General features: G+C 45.1%; 1 protein-coding gene across 1 annotated transcript in view; it reads right to left on the bottom strand.

Moving 5' to 3' along the window:
- The window catches only part of ANAPC7 (anaphase promoting complex subunit 7), an 85,627-nt gene that overhangs the window by 22,174 nt on the left and 42,034 nt on the right, over positions 1-21,419 (bottom strand). The window contains exons 8-9 of the mRNA XM_073565566.1: positions 12,834-13,030; positions 526-750 (exon numbers count right to left, since the gene is read on the bottom strand). Coding sequence (XP_073421667.1) covers positions 526-750; positions 12,834-13,030 — 422 coding nt within the window. The remainder of the gene's footprint in view (positions 1-525; positions 751-12,833; positions 13,031-21,419) is intronic.

Below are 21,419 nucleotides of genomic sequence, written 5' to 3'. Positions count from 1 at the left end.
GACTGGTTGCATGATGGAACAAGCCGAGCAAGCACAGTAGTACCAAGCATCGCTGCCATGGGGAAGGATCGCTGCTTCTTCTGACAGCACGCGCACACTGCCCATCTCCACCCTGTGCAGTCAGGATGGCACAACCACACGTGAGGGGTAACGCAAAGTGAGAAGAGGAAACCCACTGTAGAACAACAGCCGGTATCTACTGAGAATGTGCAACCTGTTCGGAAAGAACTACAAGACATATCCTTAGGCCACCAAGTAGGAAAGAGACTTTGACATCTGAGTTTTCAGGGAGTGATATACCAGACAGCCAACACTTTTGGATAATGACTGCATTTGACAACTTCATTTATTTCAAGATATTAAGCCACCGAGTTGTGAATTCTATTGTGGGAATAACCCTTTAACGACCCCTCCACAATACATTTTACTCTGGGAAGGTCAGCAAGTTTCATATGGACTTTTGCTTGAATATATTGTGCGATTTGCTATTCCCAACACGATTAGTGATCTGACCTAGTTACTTACTGAGTAGTTCAGCTTTCTTTACGACAGCCTTTATGTAATCTGGCCTTTGGAAAAGCGCTTTGTCTAGAAGTGTTTTCGCCTTTTCCTGAGTTACTGGATCTTCCAAGCACACGGTTGCCAGAAGCGTCAGTGTCTGTGCATTGGCTCCAAGGGTTTTGTAAACATTATTGGCCATGACCATGGCTTCCCGGACACTGTTAGATGCCAGATAACATTCAATGAGCCCTGGTGAGAGAAGAACAAGTGGGTTCTGTCAGATGGGCATTTGCTTGGTAGCAACTCTATGTAAGAAATGGTTAAGGCAGCAGTGCCAGGTCTCTACATTACATGCCAAGCTGGAATAAAGAAAAAAAAAAATTTATACAGTACAGACCAGCAGTGCAGAACAATGTCTTCACCATTCAGCGGATATGTTTTCCTGCATGCAGAACAGTCTGCACGGTAGACTCTACAGACTAAGATGAATGGCATTGTGAGTTACAATAAAAAAAAGTCAGAGGCATCATTCTAAAAGACCAACAAGAAAGTTTCAGATAGATCAATTGGCCTAGTAGATCAACTAAAACCCTCCTTTACTGATTTTTGCCATAAGAGACCATCATCACTGCCCCCAAGTGGTAGATAGGGGCATAAGTAGATGTGCTTTCATGGTATAATTAATATACAGTTAAAACCAGAAGTGTACATACACTATATAAAAAGACACATAGGCATGTTTTTCTCAATATCTGACATGAAATCAGACTAAACCGTTCCAGTTTTAGGTCAATTAGGATAGAAAGAAAGAAAGAAAGAAAGAAAGAAAGAAAGAAAGAAAGAAAGAAAGAAAGAAAGAAAGAAAGAAAGAAAAAAAAAAAAAAAAAAGAAAGAAAGAAAGAAAAAAGGAAAGAAAAAAAGAAAGAAAGAAAGAAAAAAAAGAAAAGAAAAGAAAAGAAAAAAAGATTACTTCCTGCAGAGTCAAAAGTTACATTCATTTCATTAGTATTTGGTGCCATTGCCCTAAAACTGAATGACTTGGGTGAAATGTTTGGGTTATCATTCCACAAGCTTCTCACAATAGTTGGCTGGAATTTGGGCCCATTCCTTCTGACAAAACTGGTGTAACTGATCCAGGTTTGTAGGTCGCCTTGCTCGCACCTGCCTTTTCAGCTCTGCCCATAAATTTTCAATAGGATTGAGATCAGGGCTTTGTGATGGCCACTCCATAACATTGACAGATATTCAGGAAAACATGCATATGTGTCTTTTTATATAATGTATGTAAACTTCTGGTTTAAAATTAAATTATACAATTTGAGTGTGAGGGGAACGCGGTACGCCATCCTGACCATACTACCATCTGTGTGGAGGTAACCATACAATCATTTTCATGATGTCACTTATTCTCCTAATCTGACAGGCACTACCCAGGAAAGAGGTTTTTGTATATACATCTCATTTATGGGGATTTATCTATTATAAACTTACCTAAAATTGTCTGTCATGGCGCCGCACCCCATCTCCAGCACAGGCTGCAAACCACTGTGGGGGAGTGGGGAGAGACAGCCGCCACCCCCAGCGCCACAGAGCTGCCCCCATCGTGATGACACTGCCCTGCCCACATCTAGACTATGATAAACAAGTAATTATGCTGCTTGAACCTCTAGGTTTTTTAAGTGTTTTAATATGTATACCATTAAAAAAATTAATTATACCTAAAACTGTTTGGAATCTCTTCTTAAAAGATGGTGTATACCCTCCTCCATCTGTTTTTTGTGATGACAATTAATCTATGAAGACGCCTACTTCTATATGGACTTATAATTTTGATTATAAACACCACAGCCATAGAATACACTTTAAACACCTCTTATTGCACAGTAGAAGTGTGGTGATAGCCACTGCCACAACCACCATGAGGATTGCTGCAGACCAATAACCTAGCATGTGCTTTATAACACAGGACTATTCTTTCACTGGTCTTCCAGGCTCAGACAGCACCTTGAGTACATACCACATACCTGCAGGACCGAGGCTCTGGACGGCCAGGAGATCAGACCAATCCCTTAATTTACATAAATAAAAACGTAAATGTCCACTTGTTCAAAATTTTATAATCTCCAAAATTTCTTCACCGATTGCTTTGAAAAAAAAAAAAATAAATAAAAAAAAAAAAAAAAAATCGACTGATCATTGAAAGATTTGCGCGGAAACAGACCATTTGGGAATGTATTAATATCGCTTGCGGGAGATTTCAGACAAACATTATCTGCAATTCCTCGATCGACATCAGTGGAAGAAATAAATGCTTGCCTGAAATACTCTATTTTGTGGCGACACGTAAAGACGTTAAACTTAACTACAAATATGCGTGTCCTACTGCAAAACGAGCGATCAGCTGAGATATTCTCACATCAATTCCTGGAAATTGGGAACAGAAAGGTGACGAGTTTCATTGCCTCATAACTTCTGCAATTTAGTGGCATCAAAAGAAGAATTGATTGAAAAAGTATTTCCCAATAGTCAAACCAATTATAAGAATCACGATTGGCTGAGAGAACAAGCTATTCTTGTGGCCAAGAACAAAGAGGTCTGAGAACTTAACAATATTATTAGGTCTAACATTCAAAGTGAGGCAGTCACATACTAGTCCATCGACACTGTTGTGGAAGCAGATGAAGCGGTTAATTATATGTTGCGTGTTCAAGAGTCAGCAAACCAGACAGACAACGGAACAAAAAATATTGTATACCCACAAGCATTGTAAAATTAAACATATATTAGAAACGTGCGCTTTTTTTTTCCAATTAACCAGACTAAGCCACAGCAATGCGTGGCCGGGTACAGCTAGTAGGTGTATAAATGGGCAGAGCATTGGGATGCTTATACATTACACAGACGTCTATTCTGAATCCTTAAGTCTCTAAGCCTCAAGCAAGGGGCTCGACACTACGGAAATACAGCTCTGGCAAAAATTAAGAGACCACTGCAAAATTTTCATTTTGTCTGATTTTTCTCTTTATAGGTATATTTTTGAGAAAAATGTAAATTGCTCTTTTATTCTATAAGCTACTGACAACATGCCTTCGACTCAGAAAATGAGAAATGGTCAAAATAAAAAAATAAAAAAAGTGTAGTGCTTACAGACCTCAAATAATACTAAGAAAACAAGTTCATAATCATTTAGAAACAACAATACTAATGTTTTAACTCAGGAAGAGTTCAGAAATCAATATTTTGTGGAATAACCATGATTTTTTAATCACAGCTTTCATGCGTCTTGGCATGTTTTCCACCAGTGTTTCACACTGCTTTTGGGTGACCTTATGCCACTCCTGGTACAAAGATTTAAGCAGTTCTTCTTTGTTTGATGGCTTGTGACTATCCATCTTCCTCTTGATTACATTCCAGAGGTTTTCAAAGGGGTTCAGGTCTGGAGATTGGGCTGGCCATGACAGGGATTTGACGCAGTGGTCCTTCACCCACACATTGATTGACCTAGCTGTGTGGCATGGCGCATTGTCCTGCTTGAAACAAACAGTCCTCAGAGTTGGGGAACATTGCCTGAGCAGATGAAATCAACTATTTTTCCAGGATAACCTTTTATGTGGCTTGATTCATACATCCTTTGCAAAGATTAACCTGCTCAATTCCAGCCTTGCTGAAGCATCCCCAGACCACCACCGATCCTCCACCAAATTTCACAGTGGGTGCAAGACACTGTGGCTTGTACGCCTCTCCAGGTCTACGTCTAACCATTAGACAACCAAGTATTTGGCAAAACTGAAAATTAGACTCATCAGAGAAGATTACCTTACTCCAGTCCTCTATGGTCCAATCCTTATGGTCTTTGGCAAACTTCAGCCTGGCTCTCCTTTGCTTCTCATTGATGAAGGGATTTTTTTCTAGCTTTACATGACTTGAGCCCTGCCTCTAGGAGCCTGTTACGAACTGTTCTTGCCATGCACTTCACCCCAGCTGCCATTTGCCATTTCTTTTGTAGGTCACTTGATGTCATCATGCGGTTGCTGAGTGACATTCGAATAAGATGACGGTTATCACGGTCAGTGGAGAGTCGTTTTCGCCCTCTGCCGGTCTGTAGCTTTGTTGTCCCCAATGTCTGCTGCTTGACCTTGTTGTAATAGACTGCAGTCTCAGAAATTTTAAGGATGGAGGCAACATGACGCTCACTGTATCCCTCTGCTAGTAAAGCCAGAATTGAGACCTTCTTTTCCTCACTTATGACTTCTTTTCAACTCATTTGGCACGGTTAAAAGTTATTTTTTCATTCCTATTACTTTTGGGATATTACTAGCACATGTTTTGCCATCCAGCTTGTCCTATTGCAAGAGGATTGTGAACACCACAGCAGGGTTTTTTATACTTTCTTTCATTAAATAATATTTGGTTCAGGTGATCACCTAGTCAGAAGCACATTAAGTAGAATGAGGTGTACTTTGGTTGGAATTCAACTGACACTGGAATGGAATAGCAGTCAGACATGTAGAAAAGCTGATTTTTATAAAACTGTGCAGTGGTCTCTTAATTTTTGCCAGAGCTGTGTACAGACTGGCTGTACATCCCCTGTCATTACCAACGTTGGGTCATCATCAAACCAACTGATACAGATGTGAATCATCATTACTGTGGTGCTGATGCTAACGACATAGGGAGTTTGGACTCTGGAATTCTATGAAAGTGGCCTAAATAAATGCGGTTACCATCAGTCGTGCCATATACATATATACATGCAAATAAATAAGGGCACAGCACAAGATCCTTTTAAATATCTGTCCAACCGTACTGCAACGGAGACAGGATAATCCTCTATAGCCAGAGAAAACAAGCTTTTCTTCAGAGGAAAATTCTCCACTGTGAGGGCAATGGAACCATGGGTTCTTAAGTGGAAGAGCCGCAACTATGAGTTCTTAACTGTAAGAGTAATGAGTATGGGACCTTCTACCATATGAAGGTGTGCTGTTGATCCAGGATAAAACATACAAAGTGGGCCTGGATGCCTCTGATGAATATAATATTACAGGTTATGGGATTAGAGTTTGTGGAGTATGTTGACAGCGGAAACTAATCCGATTGCCGTATGTGGAGTCAGGAAGGATCTTCCCCCAACCCCCTTTTCCCCTCCAACATGAGAAAGTTAGCCTATACCTCACAGGGATCTTTCCGTAACAGTAGCGTGTCGTGTTATAAAACGAACTCAATAGACATATGGCTCCCTTCAACCATAAACTATGAAAGCGTGTCTCAACTTTAGCCATAGATAGATAAATAGAACAGGAGTCTCCATTCTGCATACTATGAGGCACAATAAAACACAGAAGAGATATGAAGTGCCCTAAGGCGGATAAGCTCCTCTAAGGCCATCTTGTTCAATAGAGGAAACCGGCCCGTCTTCGGCCAGAAAGGAACGATCAAGATTATTTTTGCTTGGCCCTCCTGAACCTTCCTCAGAACCCTTGGAATCAAGGGTAGTTGATGAAAGGCATAGGATAGATCTTTGCTCCAAACCTAAGACAGCGCTTTGATCCCCTCAGGGTTGTCTAGGACATTTGAGTAAAACCTCCTGACCTTTGAATTTCCTCTGGTTGCGAAGAGGTCTATTCGCGAAGCCCCCACTGTTTACACAGCATGTGGGACACATCCCCATTTAGTTCCCATTTCGTGGGTAAAATCTGTAGTCTGCTTAGGTACTCTGCAAACTGGTTCTGGGCCCCCTCTAAGTTGAAGGCTGAAACGGACAGAACTGTTTTCTCTGCCCAATCGAAAATCTATGTAGCTAAACCCTGAAGTAACAGATGTCTTGCCCCCCCCCCCCCCCCCGATATCATAGAAAGGATACCGTTGTTACATTGTCCAACAGAGCCTTAAAAATAGTCTGGGTGAAATGGTGGATGAGGATGAGGAAAAAGCCAATATGCTAAATGACTTTTTTTCAACAGTATTTACACAAGAAAATCCCATGACGGATAACATGATCAGGGATAAAAATTCTCCATTAAATGTCACCTGCTTAACCCAGCAGGAAGTACGGCGGCGTCTACAAATCACTAAAATTGACAAATCCCCGGGCCCGGATGGGATACACCCCCGAGTACTGCAGGAATTAAGCACAGTCATAGATAGACCACTATTTTTAATCTTTAAAGATTCCATAATAACAGGGTCTGTACCACAGGACTGGCGTATAGCAAATGTGGTGCCAATATTCAAAAAGGGGACAAAAACTGAACTTGGAAATTATAGGCCAGTAAGTTTAACCTCAACTGTGGGTAAAATCCTGGAGGGTTTTCTAAGAGATACTATACTGGAGTATCTGGAGAAGAATAACCTTATGACCCAATATCAACATGGGTTTACAAGAGACCGTTCCTGTCAGACTAATCTGATAAGCTTTTATGAAGAGGTAAGTTCCGGACTGGACCAAGGGAATGCAGTGGACGTGGTGTACATGGACTTTTCAAAAGCTTTTGATACGGTGCCACACAAAAGGTTGATACATAAAATGAGAACAATGGGGATAGGGGAAAATATGTGTAGGTGGGTTAAGAGCTGGCTCAGGGATAGGAAACAAAGGGTGGTTATTAATGGAGCACACTCGGACTGGGTCACGGTTAGCAGTGGGGTACCACAGGGGTCAGTTTTGGGCCCGCTTCTTTTTAACATATTTATTAATGACCTTGTAGGGGGCATAGAGAGTAGAATTTCAATATTTGCAGATGACACTAAACTCTGCAGGGTAATTAATACAGAGGAGGACAATTTTATATTACAGGAGGATTTATGTAAACTAGAAGCTTGGGCTGATAAATGGCAAATGAGCTTTAATGGGGATAAACGTAAGGTCATGCACTTGGGTAGAACGAACAAGTTGTATAATTATGTGCTTAATTGTAAAACACTGGTCAAAACAGTCACTGAAAAAGACCTGGGTGTATGGGTGGACGACAAACTCACATTTAGTGGCCAGAGTCAAGCAGCTGCTGCAAAGGCAAATAAAATAATGGGATGCATTAAAAGAGGCATAGATGCTCATGAGGAGAACATAATTTTACCTCTATATAAGTCACTAGTGCCACCACACTTAGAATACTGTGTACAGTTCTGGTCTCCGGTGTATAAGAAAGACATAGCTGAACTGGAGCGGGTGCAGAGAAGAGCGACCAAGGTTATTAGGGAACTAGGGGGTCTGCAATACCAAGACAGGTTATTACACTTGGGGTTATTTAGTTTGGAGAATCGAAGGCTTAGGGGTGATCTTATTACAATGTATAAATATATGTGGGGACAATACAAAGACCTTTCTAATGATCTTTTTACTCTTAGACCTGTGACGGGGACAAGGGGGCATCCTCTACGTCTGGAGGAAAGAAGGTTTAAGCATACTCACAGACGCGGATTCTTTACTGTAAGAGCAGTGAGACTATGGAACTCTCTGCCATATGATGTTGTAATGAGTGATTCACTACTAAAATTTAAGAAGGGACTGGATGCCTTTCTTGAAAAGTATAATATTACAGGGTATATACACTAGTCTCCTTAATATTGCGTTGATCCAGGGAGCTAGTCTGATTGCTGTATGTGGAGTCGGGAAGGAATTTTTTTCCCCAATGTGAAGCTTACTGTTGCCACATGGGTTTTTTTTGCCTTCCTCTGGATCAACATGTTAGGGCAAGTTAGAATAGGATATGGGTTGAACTAGATGGACTTAAAGTCTCCCTTCAACCTTAATAACTATGTTACTATGTTACTATATGCTTGTTTCTGACTAGAGACTGGCTCTGTGGAAAAACATCTTATAAGGCCCAAAGTTCTCTGTAGACTGAAGATCTAGAAAAGAACTTGGAGGCCAGGTCTCTTGAAGAAACTTCCTTTCAAGATGACCACCCCATCCTAACTGACTTGCGTCTGTGCTAACCACCACAAATGGAGAGGAGATCCATGGAATCCCTACTTGAAGGTTTTGTGGGACAGTCCACCAGACCAAGGGTCTTTTTACAGCCAGGGAAAGAGGTGTCTCGTTGTCCAAAGTTACCTGCCATCTGTTCCAGACTAATAAAATAGCCTTTTGGAGTTCTCTTGAATGGAATGGACTCCATCGAATACAGGAGATGCAGGCAGTTATTAACCCCTGTATTCTCATTGCCCCTCTGATTTAACAACGATTTTTTGAGAACAGATAAGTCATGTCATTTACCGATCTCGGTTTTTCTACTGGTATACAGTGGGTACGGAAAGTATTCAGACCTCTTTAAATTTTTCACTCTTTCATTGCAGCCATTTAGTAAATTCAAAAAAGTTCAATTTTTTTTCTCATTAATGTGTACACTTTGCACCCCATATTGACGGTAAAAAAAAAAAAACAAAAAAAAAACAAAACACAGAAATGTTTGAAAATTTATTAAAAAAGAAAAACTGAAGTATCACATGGTCATAAGTATTCAGACCATTTGCTCAAACACTCATTTAAGTCACATGCTGTCCATTTCCTTGTCATTCCGTACCCACTGTAGATGAGGTCCTGAGGCAGGAGTCTATAAGAACTCCCAGGAAATTTTTCCTGGTTCCCGACATTAGGTTTGATTTTTTCTAAATTTATTACCTAACCTAGCTTCTGAAGTGTAGAGATCGAGATCTGCAGATGTTCTAGAAGCTCTTACCTTGAACTGGTTATTAGAAAATCGTACAAATAGGGGAGTATGAGGATATCTACTCTCCTTAGGTTAGCCACTATTTCCGCTACCAAATTTGTGAATACTCGAGGGGCTGAGTCTAGGCCAAATGGAAGACATTGAAACTGACAAGTGAGGAATCTGATCCCGAGATTTTATTGCAAATCTTAGAAATTTGTGACGGCAAGGATGAATGGGGACGTGATAATACATGCTTTTTTAAATCTGATGTACACATCACCACATCTCTGTCTATCAGGGGAATTGCTGATTTGATTGACTCCATTAAGGACCTTTTGTATCTTACCCAACGATTTAGCAGTTTTAAATGTATTATCGTTGATGGAGAAAAGGCTTGAGTAGTGACCCTGGAATCTTTCCCCTTGGGGAACTGGGACTATTGCTCCGGATTTTAATAGTTTTTGGATGTCTGACCTCATGGGAGAGAGCGGCAGGGGACTGGGAATCCGATAGGACAAACATACCGGGTGGAAACTGCATGAATTCTATCATATACCTGGAAGATATAGTTTTTAGAACCCACTGATCCTGGGAAACCTCCTGCCAGCCTTCTATTTACAAATTTAGCCACCCTGCCACACATATGGCATCATTTTCTTCCCAGACCTTACCACGAGAAAAAGATGGAACCCATACCCCTAGCCTCCTTTGGGGTAGCTCCATCTGCCAGATTTCCCCTTCCCTTTATAACCCAGTCCCTGGGAGGGGAAGGACCTACAAAAGGGCTGATATTTCTTGGCCTTCTCCTTGGGAAAGAGTTTTTTTTTGTATTTGATGCCTTTTTTAGAATCTCATCTAATACGGGCCTGAAAACTCTAGATACTGGAAAAGGGAGAGAATAGAGCTTGTTATTGGACTGAATATCCCCAGACCACTGTCACAATCCATTTTTGGATTTGTGGCAGCTCTGGTTCCACTCAGTTTAAACCTTTTTTCATTTTGGACCATCGGGAGTTAATTCCCCCCTGCTGGCAATCTGGTGTTACTGCATTGCTGCTGGGTCAGCTGATGCAGGTGATGACAACTCCCACCATCCTTTAAAAAAGGGGTGGGGAACCTCAGGCCCCAAGGCCATTTACGGCCCTCGATGTCTTTTTATCCGGCCCTCAAGCAGATTCTCAGGGAACAAATTCTTGGGCAGGGAGCTGTAGTTTGATTGCAACCAGCTCATTAACTTCTTCTTGCTCTGTTAGCACATACACAGTGTTCACTACTGAACACTGAAGGGCATGCAATGAAAGATTACGTCCTGACTCCAGTGTCAGAGTCAGGATGTACTTTGTGGGAGGAGTTTGTACGGCCCCCGAAGTATGGTATAAATATCCAAATGGCCCTTGGCAGAAAAAAAAAAAAAAAAAACATTCCCCACCCCTACTTTAAAAGGTCACCTGATGCACCAGCTGACTGTTGGTGATCCAGTTCCTTTCTGAAGACCAGCCTAGCAGGATCAAATCTCTGGTGTCAGCCACGTCTGGTGTTTGAAGTCCAGGTGCTGTTATCTGCGGTGTGGAGCTTAGCAGCGGTGTATATAAGCTAAGTGTGGTGGTTTTGTTACCTTGTCCCTTTGGTGTTTGTCACTATCCCATGTGTTATCTGTAGTAGCTAGGCTAGCGCCCTACACCGGCCACGGCACTAGCCAGGGCAGTTAGCCGACAGTGAGAGATGAGGTATCCTGACGGTGGTGGCGGCATAGGGATTTTAGGACCGCATGGGGCGTTAGGTGAGTGCAGGGACAGGCTCAGGTTGGCGCTCAGGTGGTGACCATCCCTCATTCCCTAATAGTAGGGCCTTCCTCTCCCTAATTCCATCTCCACTGTGTGTGTTGTTCCGTTAGCTGAACGACCATCCGTTGGGTCGAGGCACTCCGTGACAACCACATTATCAACCAAATAGCCCCTCGGGCAACATTTTAGAGGGCGCCATTTCTGGCATCAAATTTGACTGATTCCGCAGATGCATCTGCCATAAATCCTGTAGTAAATTTGAGTAAGGGAAGGGATCTTAAAATAACTTCTCTAGAAGCCTTTTACTTTAAGTGCTCTTCCAGTTCCGGCGCATGGATCTTGCGACCGAAGTTCCAGCTATATTAGTTTTAATTATAGCTACTACTGTTTCCAAGGTCCTTTTTAGAAGGCAGTCTGCCTTCTTCTTCATGGTCCCCTTAAGACTCAAAGAATCTTCAAACGGAATTGACGTTTTCTTGACTATCGGGACATTATCTTCGGAATCTCCTCCCTGGATTTTATGTCTTCTGGCTCACAGGTCAGACTCAGCCTAAAGTCACAAGTTATTACCAGTCTTTTATCCACATCCTCTCATTGTTCCATAATCATGGCACAGATGTGGTTGTTTACCGTAACGATATGCCTATGGTACCTTAGGCCCCCAAACATCTGTCACGGGGTTACCTCAACTGAGATGAGATGGAAGACCGCCGTGTCTGATTGCTCCTTCTCCTGTGCTGAAAAGAAGCACTTTACCTTGTTTTTAAATGGTGTTAATTTATTTTGGCAGTACAGGGGTTAATCAGCCACTACGGTTAGCCACTTCTATCCCTTATATAATCTGGGTCCTGACTGAAACACATCATCAGAGAAAGCTTATGCTGCATGGCTAGGAAGATAGTTTGGTGGATTTATCTGTGACTGTTGCTTGGATTTGTAAATTTGAAAATTCCCTTTCCTTCTCCAGCTTTGATTTCCCCATCCTCTACTACCTCTTGCATTCCTCTGTAATATGTGAGTGAATATTTGTATGCCTTGTATTCTCAGTTCCCCTTGTTCGTGGTGCCTTGTTCGTCTGATTGGTGTACTGCGGTGTATGGCTGCTCCCCTCTTCCCTGGGTGGGAGAAGGGTACAGACGGAGGGTGGATACAGGAGATAAGGCAAGGTAAGTGGTCCCGGCATCTTCAGAAGTAACCCTCGCTGTTCCGATCCTCACAGGGACAGGAAAAACACTGAAGGGTGTGGGTGGGAGGGGCTTTTTAACTTCTCATTTGTTTTTTGTTCCTGAAAAGGATAAGAAAGACGACCTCCTTGGTGATGTCAGGAGGAATGTCCTGGAAATATATTTTCTTTACGCCCCAAGCACTCTTATAGATTGCTTTTTTACACAATGCCTTATAGATTTTCCTATCAAGCGAATAGTAAATATATACATATTGAGTCAAAACACCCCTGAGCTATCCACACAGCAGGTGGTGATATGCATGGGGCTCTTTCTCATTATATATATTTTATTGCCTCATCCACAGGTCCTTTTCTACACATCTAGCTCATTTTTGGGCTTATCCATTGCAGCAGAAATGATGATTTGTTATTTATATGTTCAATGAATATTTATGTCTATTGCTGTGTGGACCAATTCCAATATGCACAAGATTGATGTTTTAGGTGGTGTTCTACTAATCACTTATATGTGGATAAAGGATATTGTCTTGGTGATCTAGATTGTTCACCTACTTTGGTCATTTCAACAGTGCTGCAACCAAAAAGTGAGCTCACTGGTCCTGTCCAAGTAAAAGTGACAAGCTGCAGTGCTCATGAATTGGCTGCAGCGCTGTGAAGGTGACGTTAGTGCTGCGTACTATAACAGATCGTTACAATTTTGCCATGATTTACCTTCACAGCAGTCCAATCGACAGGGAGCCAAACGGATTGCTTCCCGAAAGTGAATGATTGCTTCTTGTACTCTACCCATGTTTCTCAATGCCGCCCCCTTCAATAACAAAGCCTGAACACTGTTACTGTTGAGTTGGATAGCTTTGGCTCCCAAATACAGAGCTCTGGAATGTCGCTTTGTGTAGAAGCTGTGACACCTGGAAGTGAAGGAAGAAAAAATGGAAGATTTATGGGAAATGGAAAAAAAAAAAAAAAAAAAGAGGGGGGGGGGGGGGGAGGAAAATTAACACTTCTTTAGAGATGGGCAAATACAAACAGTAAAGTTCGGTGTCTGTACCATACCGAACTTCACCAAGAAGTCCGTATTATTATTCGGGTTCGGCCACTAGAACAATAGGCGCTTCTGGCACTGTTGTGCACATGACAGCGCGGCAAACACTGCCTCTGATCGGCGGTAAAATATTTACTACCGGTCAGACAGCCACGGTTGTCAAATGACAGTGTGACCCCGCAGCTGTGATCGGAGGTAAAAAGCTTACCTTTGGTCACTGGCTTCGGCTGATGGGACTACTGCTGCCATCAGTTGACGTCTGCTGCCAACAATAACAGCAAGAGCAGGCGACGGCTGATGGGAGTATTCATCATCCAGTGCCTGCGCTCTAAATAAATAATTAAAAAAAAAAAAAAAACCCGCATGGATTCACCTGTATTTTTGATAACCAGCCAGGCCAAGCTAAACCAGACTGCTGGTCGCTGGTATTCTCAGGCTGGTAATGGGCCAAGGATATTGCTCCTTTCCTGGGCGGCTGCGGGCTTCAATTTTTAGGCTGGGGGGACATGTATTAGGTGTGCCAATTCTGGCACTTTGACTGGCTCTACCCACTTGCCCTGTGGTAAGTGGAGTTCATATTTATGGGGTTGATGTCACCTTTGTATTGTCCGGTGACATTAAGTCCAGAGATTAGAAATGGAAAGGAGTCTATAAGATGCCTCTACATTATTAATCCTATAGTCATATTGTAGATAAACACATCACAAGAATAGAATAAAGTCTTATTTGAAATAAAAAAAACCCACCATATAATAGATGCGCCTTTTCTGGGTGGCTGCGAGCTTCTATTTTAGGCTGAAGGGGTCAATATCCATGGCTCCTTACCAACCTAAGAATATCAACCCCCAGCTGTCTGCTTTAGCTTGACTAGTTGTCAAATATGGAGGGGAGCCCACCCCATTTTTTTTGTGTAAATCAAGTTTATTGGATTAAAATGAATATGCAAATCAAGTTCAATTATTATAGGCAAAAATACAAATACAACTTGATCAGTAACATGAGTATTAATGATGTATCATTTATAATAAATTTGAGCTTGGTATCAAGTTTGTCACAACTTCTATTCATTAGATTTTGACAATGATATCAGTAAAAGATCATTGAAATAACTTCAACAATTTTATTTTGCTTATTAATGAATAAAGAAATACTTAAAGTGAAATTTCAAAAGGGGAAGAGAAGGAGGATAGAAAGAAGAGAGTAAAGGAAGGAGAGGTATCCAACCCATTTTAAAAAAAAATTTAAATAAAAAAAAAATAAATAACATGGGGTGGAGACCCCTCTTCATATGCAATACTGCTAAAGCTGACAGCTAAGGCTGAGTTCACACGTGGCGTTTTTTTCGCGTTTCCGCGGCGGTTTTAACCGCGCGATTTTGCAGCGAAAACGCGAAAAATAAGCATCCCATGCATTCCTATGGGATTCCGCAATGCTGTGCTAATGCTGCGGTTTTTACCGCGGCGGAATCGCTTCGCGGTAAAAACCGCAGCATGCTCATTAATTTGCGGAATCGCGGCGATCCCGCACCCATAGGAATGCATTGTTCCGCTTACTTCCCGCATGTGGCTGTGCACACCATGTGGAAAGTAAGCAGAACAATTGCGGATGGTACCCACGGTGCGGAGGAGAGGAGACTGTCCTCCGGGCTTTGGGCACCATATCCCTGTAGAAAATAGAATTTAAAATAAAAAATATTGTTATTCTTATCTTCCGGCGCCCCGCGCAGCATTCCCGCCTCTCTCCACGCATCCGTTCCCAGTAATCCTTTGCGAAAATGCCCGCGATGGCGTCCGTTCTCGTGGGATCGCGAAGTCTCGCGGTCATCGCGAATGACCGCGAGACATCGCGATCCCGCGAGAACTGACGTCATCGCGGGCATTTTCGCAAAGGATTACTGGGAACGGATGCGTGGGACGCCGGAAGGTGAGAATAACACTTTATTTTTTTTTGCATTCTATCTTTTACTACTGACGCCGCATAGGCGGCCTCAGTAGTAAAAAGTTGGTCACACTTGTCAAACACTATGTTTGACGAGTGTGACCAACCTGTCAATCAGTTCTCCAAGCGATGCTACAGATCGCTTGGAAAACGCTAGCATTTTGCAAGCTAAATACGCTTGCAAAATGCTAGTTTTTCCGCGGGAAAATCGTGGGAATTTAAAATGCGATTTTCCCGCGGAATGGAATTCCGGAATTCTCGCGGTAATTTCCGCGAGAGTTCCGGTACGTGTGCACTTAGCCTAAGGGTTGCAGCCCTCAGCATTCAGTTTTGCCTGGCTGATTAGTACAAATACAGAGGAACTCACACTGTTTTTTTTTTAAATTTATTTATTTATTTATTTATTTATTTAGAGCGCAGACGCCAGCTGATGAATGCTCTCCATCAGCCACTGCCTGCTCTCGCTGTTATTAGCGGTAGCAGGAGTTGGCTGATGGAAGCAGTAGTTCCATCAGCCGATGTCAGTGACCGGAGGTCATTTGACAGCATGGGAACTGCGGCTATCTGACCGGCAGTATTGATTTTAATGCCAGAGGCAGTGTTTGCCACGCTGTCATGCACATGACAAAGTGGCAAACATTGGATGTTCGGGCCCCCTATTTAACTGAAAGGGGTCTGGGTACTGTTCCGGTACCCGAACCCAATTTTTTTTTTTTTTTTTTTTTTTTTTTAACTGTTTGGCCGAACTCGCCGGAACCAAACATCCAGTGGGTCCGTCCATCTCTCCACTTCTTCCAGATTCCAGTACCAGATTCTGCAGCACTTACTGCCTTAATCATATTTTAACTCATTCGGTAGTAAAACTGAACAATGTAACAAGAAATCATCAAAAGATATACCATGTCCAACTTCCTCCTCAATTGTTTTATGTATGAGCTTAAGACAACTGGATGCAGCAGGAACCTCCCCTCACCACACTGTCTGCAATAGGGCATTAAAATACCCCATTAATGAAGCCTCCCCATAAACTATTTCGCCTGACACGCTCATACAGAGGTGCGCTCGTGAAAACAGGGTATTTATCTCCAGTTTACCTTTATCATTGATTTCATCACTTAATTTCCTTCAAAGCAGTAGTTGTGCTCTAGATCACAATCTTATACTACCCAATGGCAAATTTCTCAGAAAAGAGGGATTTTGGGTTCTTACCGTAAAATCTCTTTCTTGGAGCCTTCATTGGGGTACACAGATGACCATGGGTGTATACTGCTGCTGCTGCTAGGAGGCTGACACTATGCAAAACAAGAAACTTAGCTCCTCCCCGGCAGTATACACCCACCGACAGGCACCAAGCACCTCAGTTGGTGAAAAAAGCAGTAGGAGAAGCAACCAAAACCATAAACATATGTACCAACTCAACAAGGGACTCTCAGACCCAACACGGTACTAATTAAACAGGGCGGGTGCTGTGTCCCCCAATGAAGGCTCCAAGAAAGAGATTTTACGGTAAGAACCCAAAATCCCTCTCTTTATCGCCTTATTGGGGGACACAGATGACCATGGGACGTTCCAAAGCAGTCCCGAGGGTGGGAACAGCAATAAAGGAACGAAATAAGGAAGGGCTTAGGTCAGTCGATGCGCCACTGCCGCCTGCAGCACCTTCCTAACAAGAGCTGCATCAGACAAGGCCTGGGTATGAACCCTGTAGAACCTCGAAGGTGTGCAAAGATGACCAGGTCGCGGCTCTGCAAAGTTGTAAGGCCGAAGCCTGGTGACGCACAGCCCAAGAAGCCCCTACAGCTCGGGTGGAGTGGGCTTTCACCCCCGGAGGAGGCCGTTTCTCCTGAAGACGATAGGCTTCCAGGATGGTAGACCGAATCCAACGAGCAATTGTGGACTTGGAGGCCGGAAGACCTTTCCGGCGACCCTCAGAAATGACCAACATGGAATCAGATTGGCGAAAGGAAGCGGTCCTGGCAAGGTAAACACGCAAGGCTCTCACTACATCCAGTTTGTGGAGCGACTTTTCCAGAGGATGAGCAGGCGCAGGACAAAATGATGGAAGGACGATATCTTCGTTAATGTGAAAGGGGGATACCACTTTCGGAAGGAAAGAAGGAACTGGCCTGAGAACAACCTTATCTTGGTGGAGGATAAGGTAAGGAGAACGACAGGATAAGGCCGCCAGCTCAGAAACTCTCCTGATGGAAGTAATGGCGATCAGAAAAGCCACCTTCCATGAAAGAAAAGACAGAGGGATGTCCTGAATCGGCTCGAACGGCGCCTTCTGGAGAGCGCCAAGAACAAGATTGAGATCCCATGGATCTATCGGAGAACGATGAGGAGGAGCCACATGGGCGACTCCTTGGAGAAAGGTCTTCACTTGCGGTAAGGAAGCCAGATCCGTCTGGAAGAGGATTGCTAGGGCAGATACCTGGCCTTTGAGAGTACTGAGGGATAGGCCCGCATCCAAGCCGGATTGGAGGAAACCAAGAATGGAAGGAATTGAGAACGATAGTGGAAAAACATCGTTTTCGTCACACCAGCGAAAAAAGGCCTTCCAGTACCTATGGTAAATGCGGGAAGAAGCAGGCTTCCGAGCCTTAATCAAGGTCTGAATGACCAGGTTGGAAAACCCTTATTCCTTCAGAATCGCGGCCTCAACGGCCATGCCGTTAAACTGAGAGATTGAGAACTCTGGTGGTAAAGGGGGCCTTGCGAGAGAAGATCTGGACGGTCTGGAAGCCTCCAGGGGACGTCCGTGAGCATGTTCACCAGCTCCGCGTACCAAGGTCATCTCGGCCAGTCTGGAGCCACTAAGATGACCGGGATGCCCTCTGACTTTATCTTTTTGACCACTCTTGGGATTAGGGCAAGCGGAGGGAACAGGTAAGGTAGGTGGAACTGGGACCACGAGATTACTAGGGCGTCGTAACCGACGGCTAATGGATCCCTGGACCTGGCTACAAAGTGAGGAACCTTGTTGTTCATCCGAGAGGCCATGAGATCGACGTCCGGGGTGCCCCAGCGCTGGCATATCTGACTGAAGACTGTGGGAGGAAGGGACCATTCGCCTGACGCTAGCCCTTGGCGACTCAAGAAGTCGGCTGCCCAGTTTTCCACCCCTGGAATGTGAACGGCGGAAATCGCCAGCACGTGACGCTCTGCCCAACGAAGTATCCTTGCCACTTCCGACATCACCTGCCTGCTGCGAGTACTGCCCTGGTGGTTTATGTAGGCCACGGCCGTGGCGTTGTCTGACTGAATGCGGACCGGCTTGCCTACTAGAAGATGCTGCCAACGAAGGAGAGCGAGGAAGATTGCCCTGATCTCCAGAAGGTTGATGGGCAGAAGAGTCTCCTGGGCGTTCCAACACCCTTGGGCCGTTCTCTGACAGTAGACCGCCCCCCATCCTAGGAGACTGGCATCGGTGGTGATGACCTGCCACCGAGGCGGGAGAAAGGATCTTCCGCGGAGAAATGACATCGACAACGTCCACCAAGTTAGCGATTGTTTGACTCTGAGCGGAAGAAGAATGGGGAGATCCAGAGAAAACGAGGTCTTGTCCCAGACTGACAGGAGGAACAGCTGGAGAGGGCGAGAGTGGAATTGTGCAAATGGCACTGCTTCCATAGAGGCCACCATCCTCCCCAGGACTCTCATGCAGGACCGAAGGGACATGACCCTCGAGCGCCGAAGGGACTGTATCCCCTTGCGAAGGGTTGAAAACTTGTCCCTCGGTAAGAACACTCGGGCCAGATTCGTATCGAACTCCATGCCCAAAAAGGTCAGTCGCTGGGTAGGGCACAGAGTGGACTTGTCCTTGTTGACTATCCATCCCAGGCGTCCGAGGGCATCTAAGGTTAAGTGAAGGCTGTGAAGACAGTCTTGTCGGGACGAGCCCTTGATCAGAAGATCGTCCAGGTAAGGGATGATAAGGATCCCTCTGGATCGAAGGATGGCCATGACTGTTGCCATCACCTTCGTGAAGACACGAGGGGCGGAGGCTAGGCCGAAGGGAAGGGCCGCGAACTGATAATGGTTGTTCTGAATCGCAAAGCGGAGGTATCTCTGATGCTGGCGAGAAATGGGGATGTGGAGGTAGGCATCCTGTATATCCACCGAGCAGAGAAACTCTCCGGGCTCCATTGAGGCTATTACCGAACGCAGAGACTCCATCTTGAAATGGCGGATCTTCAAGTGGCGATTGAGCCGTTTGAGGTCCAAAATTGGGCGAAGTGAGCCGTCCTTTTTTGGGACTACAAAGAGATTCGAGTAGAACCCTAAAAACCGCTCGTTTGTAGGAAGGGGAACGATGACCCCGGCGGAAAGGAGAGAGGAGACGGCCTGAAGGAACCCTGGAACCTGTGATCGCTGTTTTGGGGATCGGGACAGACAGAAACGACTGTTTGGGAGGGAAGAAAACTCGATTTTGTATCCGGACGTGATGATTTCCCTGACCCAAGCGTCGTCGACAACGGATAGCCACGCGTCCTTGAAAAAGGAAAGTCTGCCTCCCACCCTGGAAAGCTTTCCAGGTGGGGGTGACCCGTCACTTAGATGAAAACCTTCCGGATCGAGCACCTGAGGACCTGGAAGGCTGACCCCTGGATCTCCAGCGAGGGGCTGGCTTATACGATGGCTTTCTCCGGTCATTGGAAGCAGTGTTACGGTCCTGCTGGGATGAACCGTCTGTGGGAGAGAAGGGGCAAAAGGACCTAAAAGGCCGAGAAGCCCTCTTGTTAAAGAACCTCTTAGGACGGGACTGAGGAAGGGAACTGCTCTTTCCACCCGTGGCATCCGAGATTAACTGATCCAGCTTGGCGCCAAAGAGCCTAGTGCCGTGAAATGCCAGGTTGGTGAGTGACTTCTTTGAGGTAGTATCCGCATTCCAAGACTTCAACCAAAGAATGCGGCGTATTGCCACAATGTTGCTGTTAGCTCTAGCAATGCACCCTGCCGCGTCCAAGGAGGCGGCCAGAAGGTACTTGCCTGCGTGATTAATTTGGTCTGCTAAATCTGCCAGCTCGTCTTGAGAAGCTGCCGCTGAAACGCCCCTGCGCAGAATTTTTGCCCAAGCCGAAATGGCTTTCGCCACCCAAGCGGAAGTAAAGATAGGGCATAGGGATGCACCGGAAGCCTCAAAGATAGACTTAGCCAACGACTATTTGCCTGTCTGATGGGTCCTTGAGAGAAGCTCCATCCGGAAGGGAAAGGACCGTCTTAGAGGAAATACGAGAAACTGGTGGATCTACCTCGGGAGCTTTGGTCCATTTCGTGACTAGCTCCGCATCAAAGGGATAAAGTACATCTAAGTACTTGCGGCCTGAGAAACGTTTCTCAGGATGTTGCCAGTGGTTGGCTAAGGAAGTGTCGAAATCCTTATTAGGGAAGGTTCGAGATGGAGGCCTTGCCTTCTTAAGGGAAACAGAGCATTCCTGAGGGGGGCCTTATCCTCCTTAATCTTGAGTGTTTGGTATATAGCCAATATGAGACTATCTACCATCTCCCGAGTTCTAGCTATGTCGTCCGCCTCTGAGTCTGATCCAGATAGTGAATCCTCGTCTGACCCCGGATAGTCTGCCGATGAGGGGGGACGAGGAGCGTAGCCTGAGAGAAGCAGAGGGACCCTGCGAACCAGAGGAAGAGCCAGACAGGACCCGCTTCCTAGAGCCCCGACTTGGTCTGTCCGTCTGAGGGCCACGGTCCGGTGCTGGCGACACACCATGCGAGGCGGTCGGTGCACAGGTGACAGCAGATAACTGAGGTAACCGCTCTAAGACCTGGACCAGCGATTGAGACACCTTTGTCAGCTCAGATACTGACTGAGACATCGCCACGGCCCACTCCGGGGGTGGGGTGGTCTCCGCCCGGGGTTCGGAGTGCTCCTGAGGGGCCGACATGGTGGAAGGGCTGCAGGAGAGGCAGAGGGGAGACGACTGACCCGAAGCCCACTTCTTTTTACAGCGCGCGCAGGCGTAGTGAGTAGCGGTGGGTCTGGAGCAGAAGGCCCTTGCGGGGTTGTGCATAAGTCTCAGTGGCAGAAAAAAAACAGCCTGGGGAAACTGCGGGGGGGGGGGGGGGGGAGCTAAGTTAGGTGCCAGGGATAGTCCGTCTAGCCTACCGAGGATCAGAAGCGATGTGTCCCCCAGGCGAGGTCCGGAGAGAAGGAGGAAGAAGATCGGCAATCCAGGAAGAAACGCTGGCGGTGGGCGGGGCTAAGCCACCGCACGGCGCGATTGGCTGAGACCCCAGAGGGGAGGGGGATGGCCAAAGACAGTGACAGGGCTGAAGAGAAAGCAGCCCTGAGATAGGCT

The sequence above is a fragment of the Dendrobates tinctorius genome, unplaced genomic scaffold (assembly GCF_039654945.1).
Source record: "Dendrobates tinctorius isolate UK_male_01 unplaced genomic scaffold, ASM3965494v1 ptg000003l, whole genome shotgun sequence".
NCBI lineage: Eukaryota > Metazoa > Chordata > Amphibia > Anura > Dendrobatidae > Dendrobates > Dendrobates tinctorius.
This window is presented reverse-complemented; position numbering and strand designations above follow the sequence as displayed.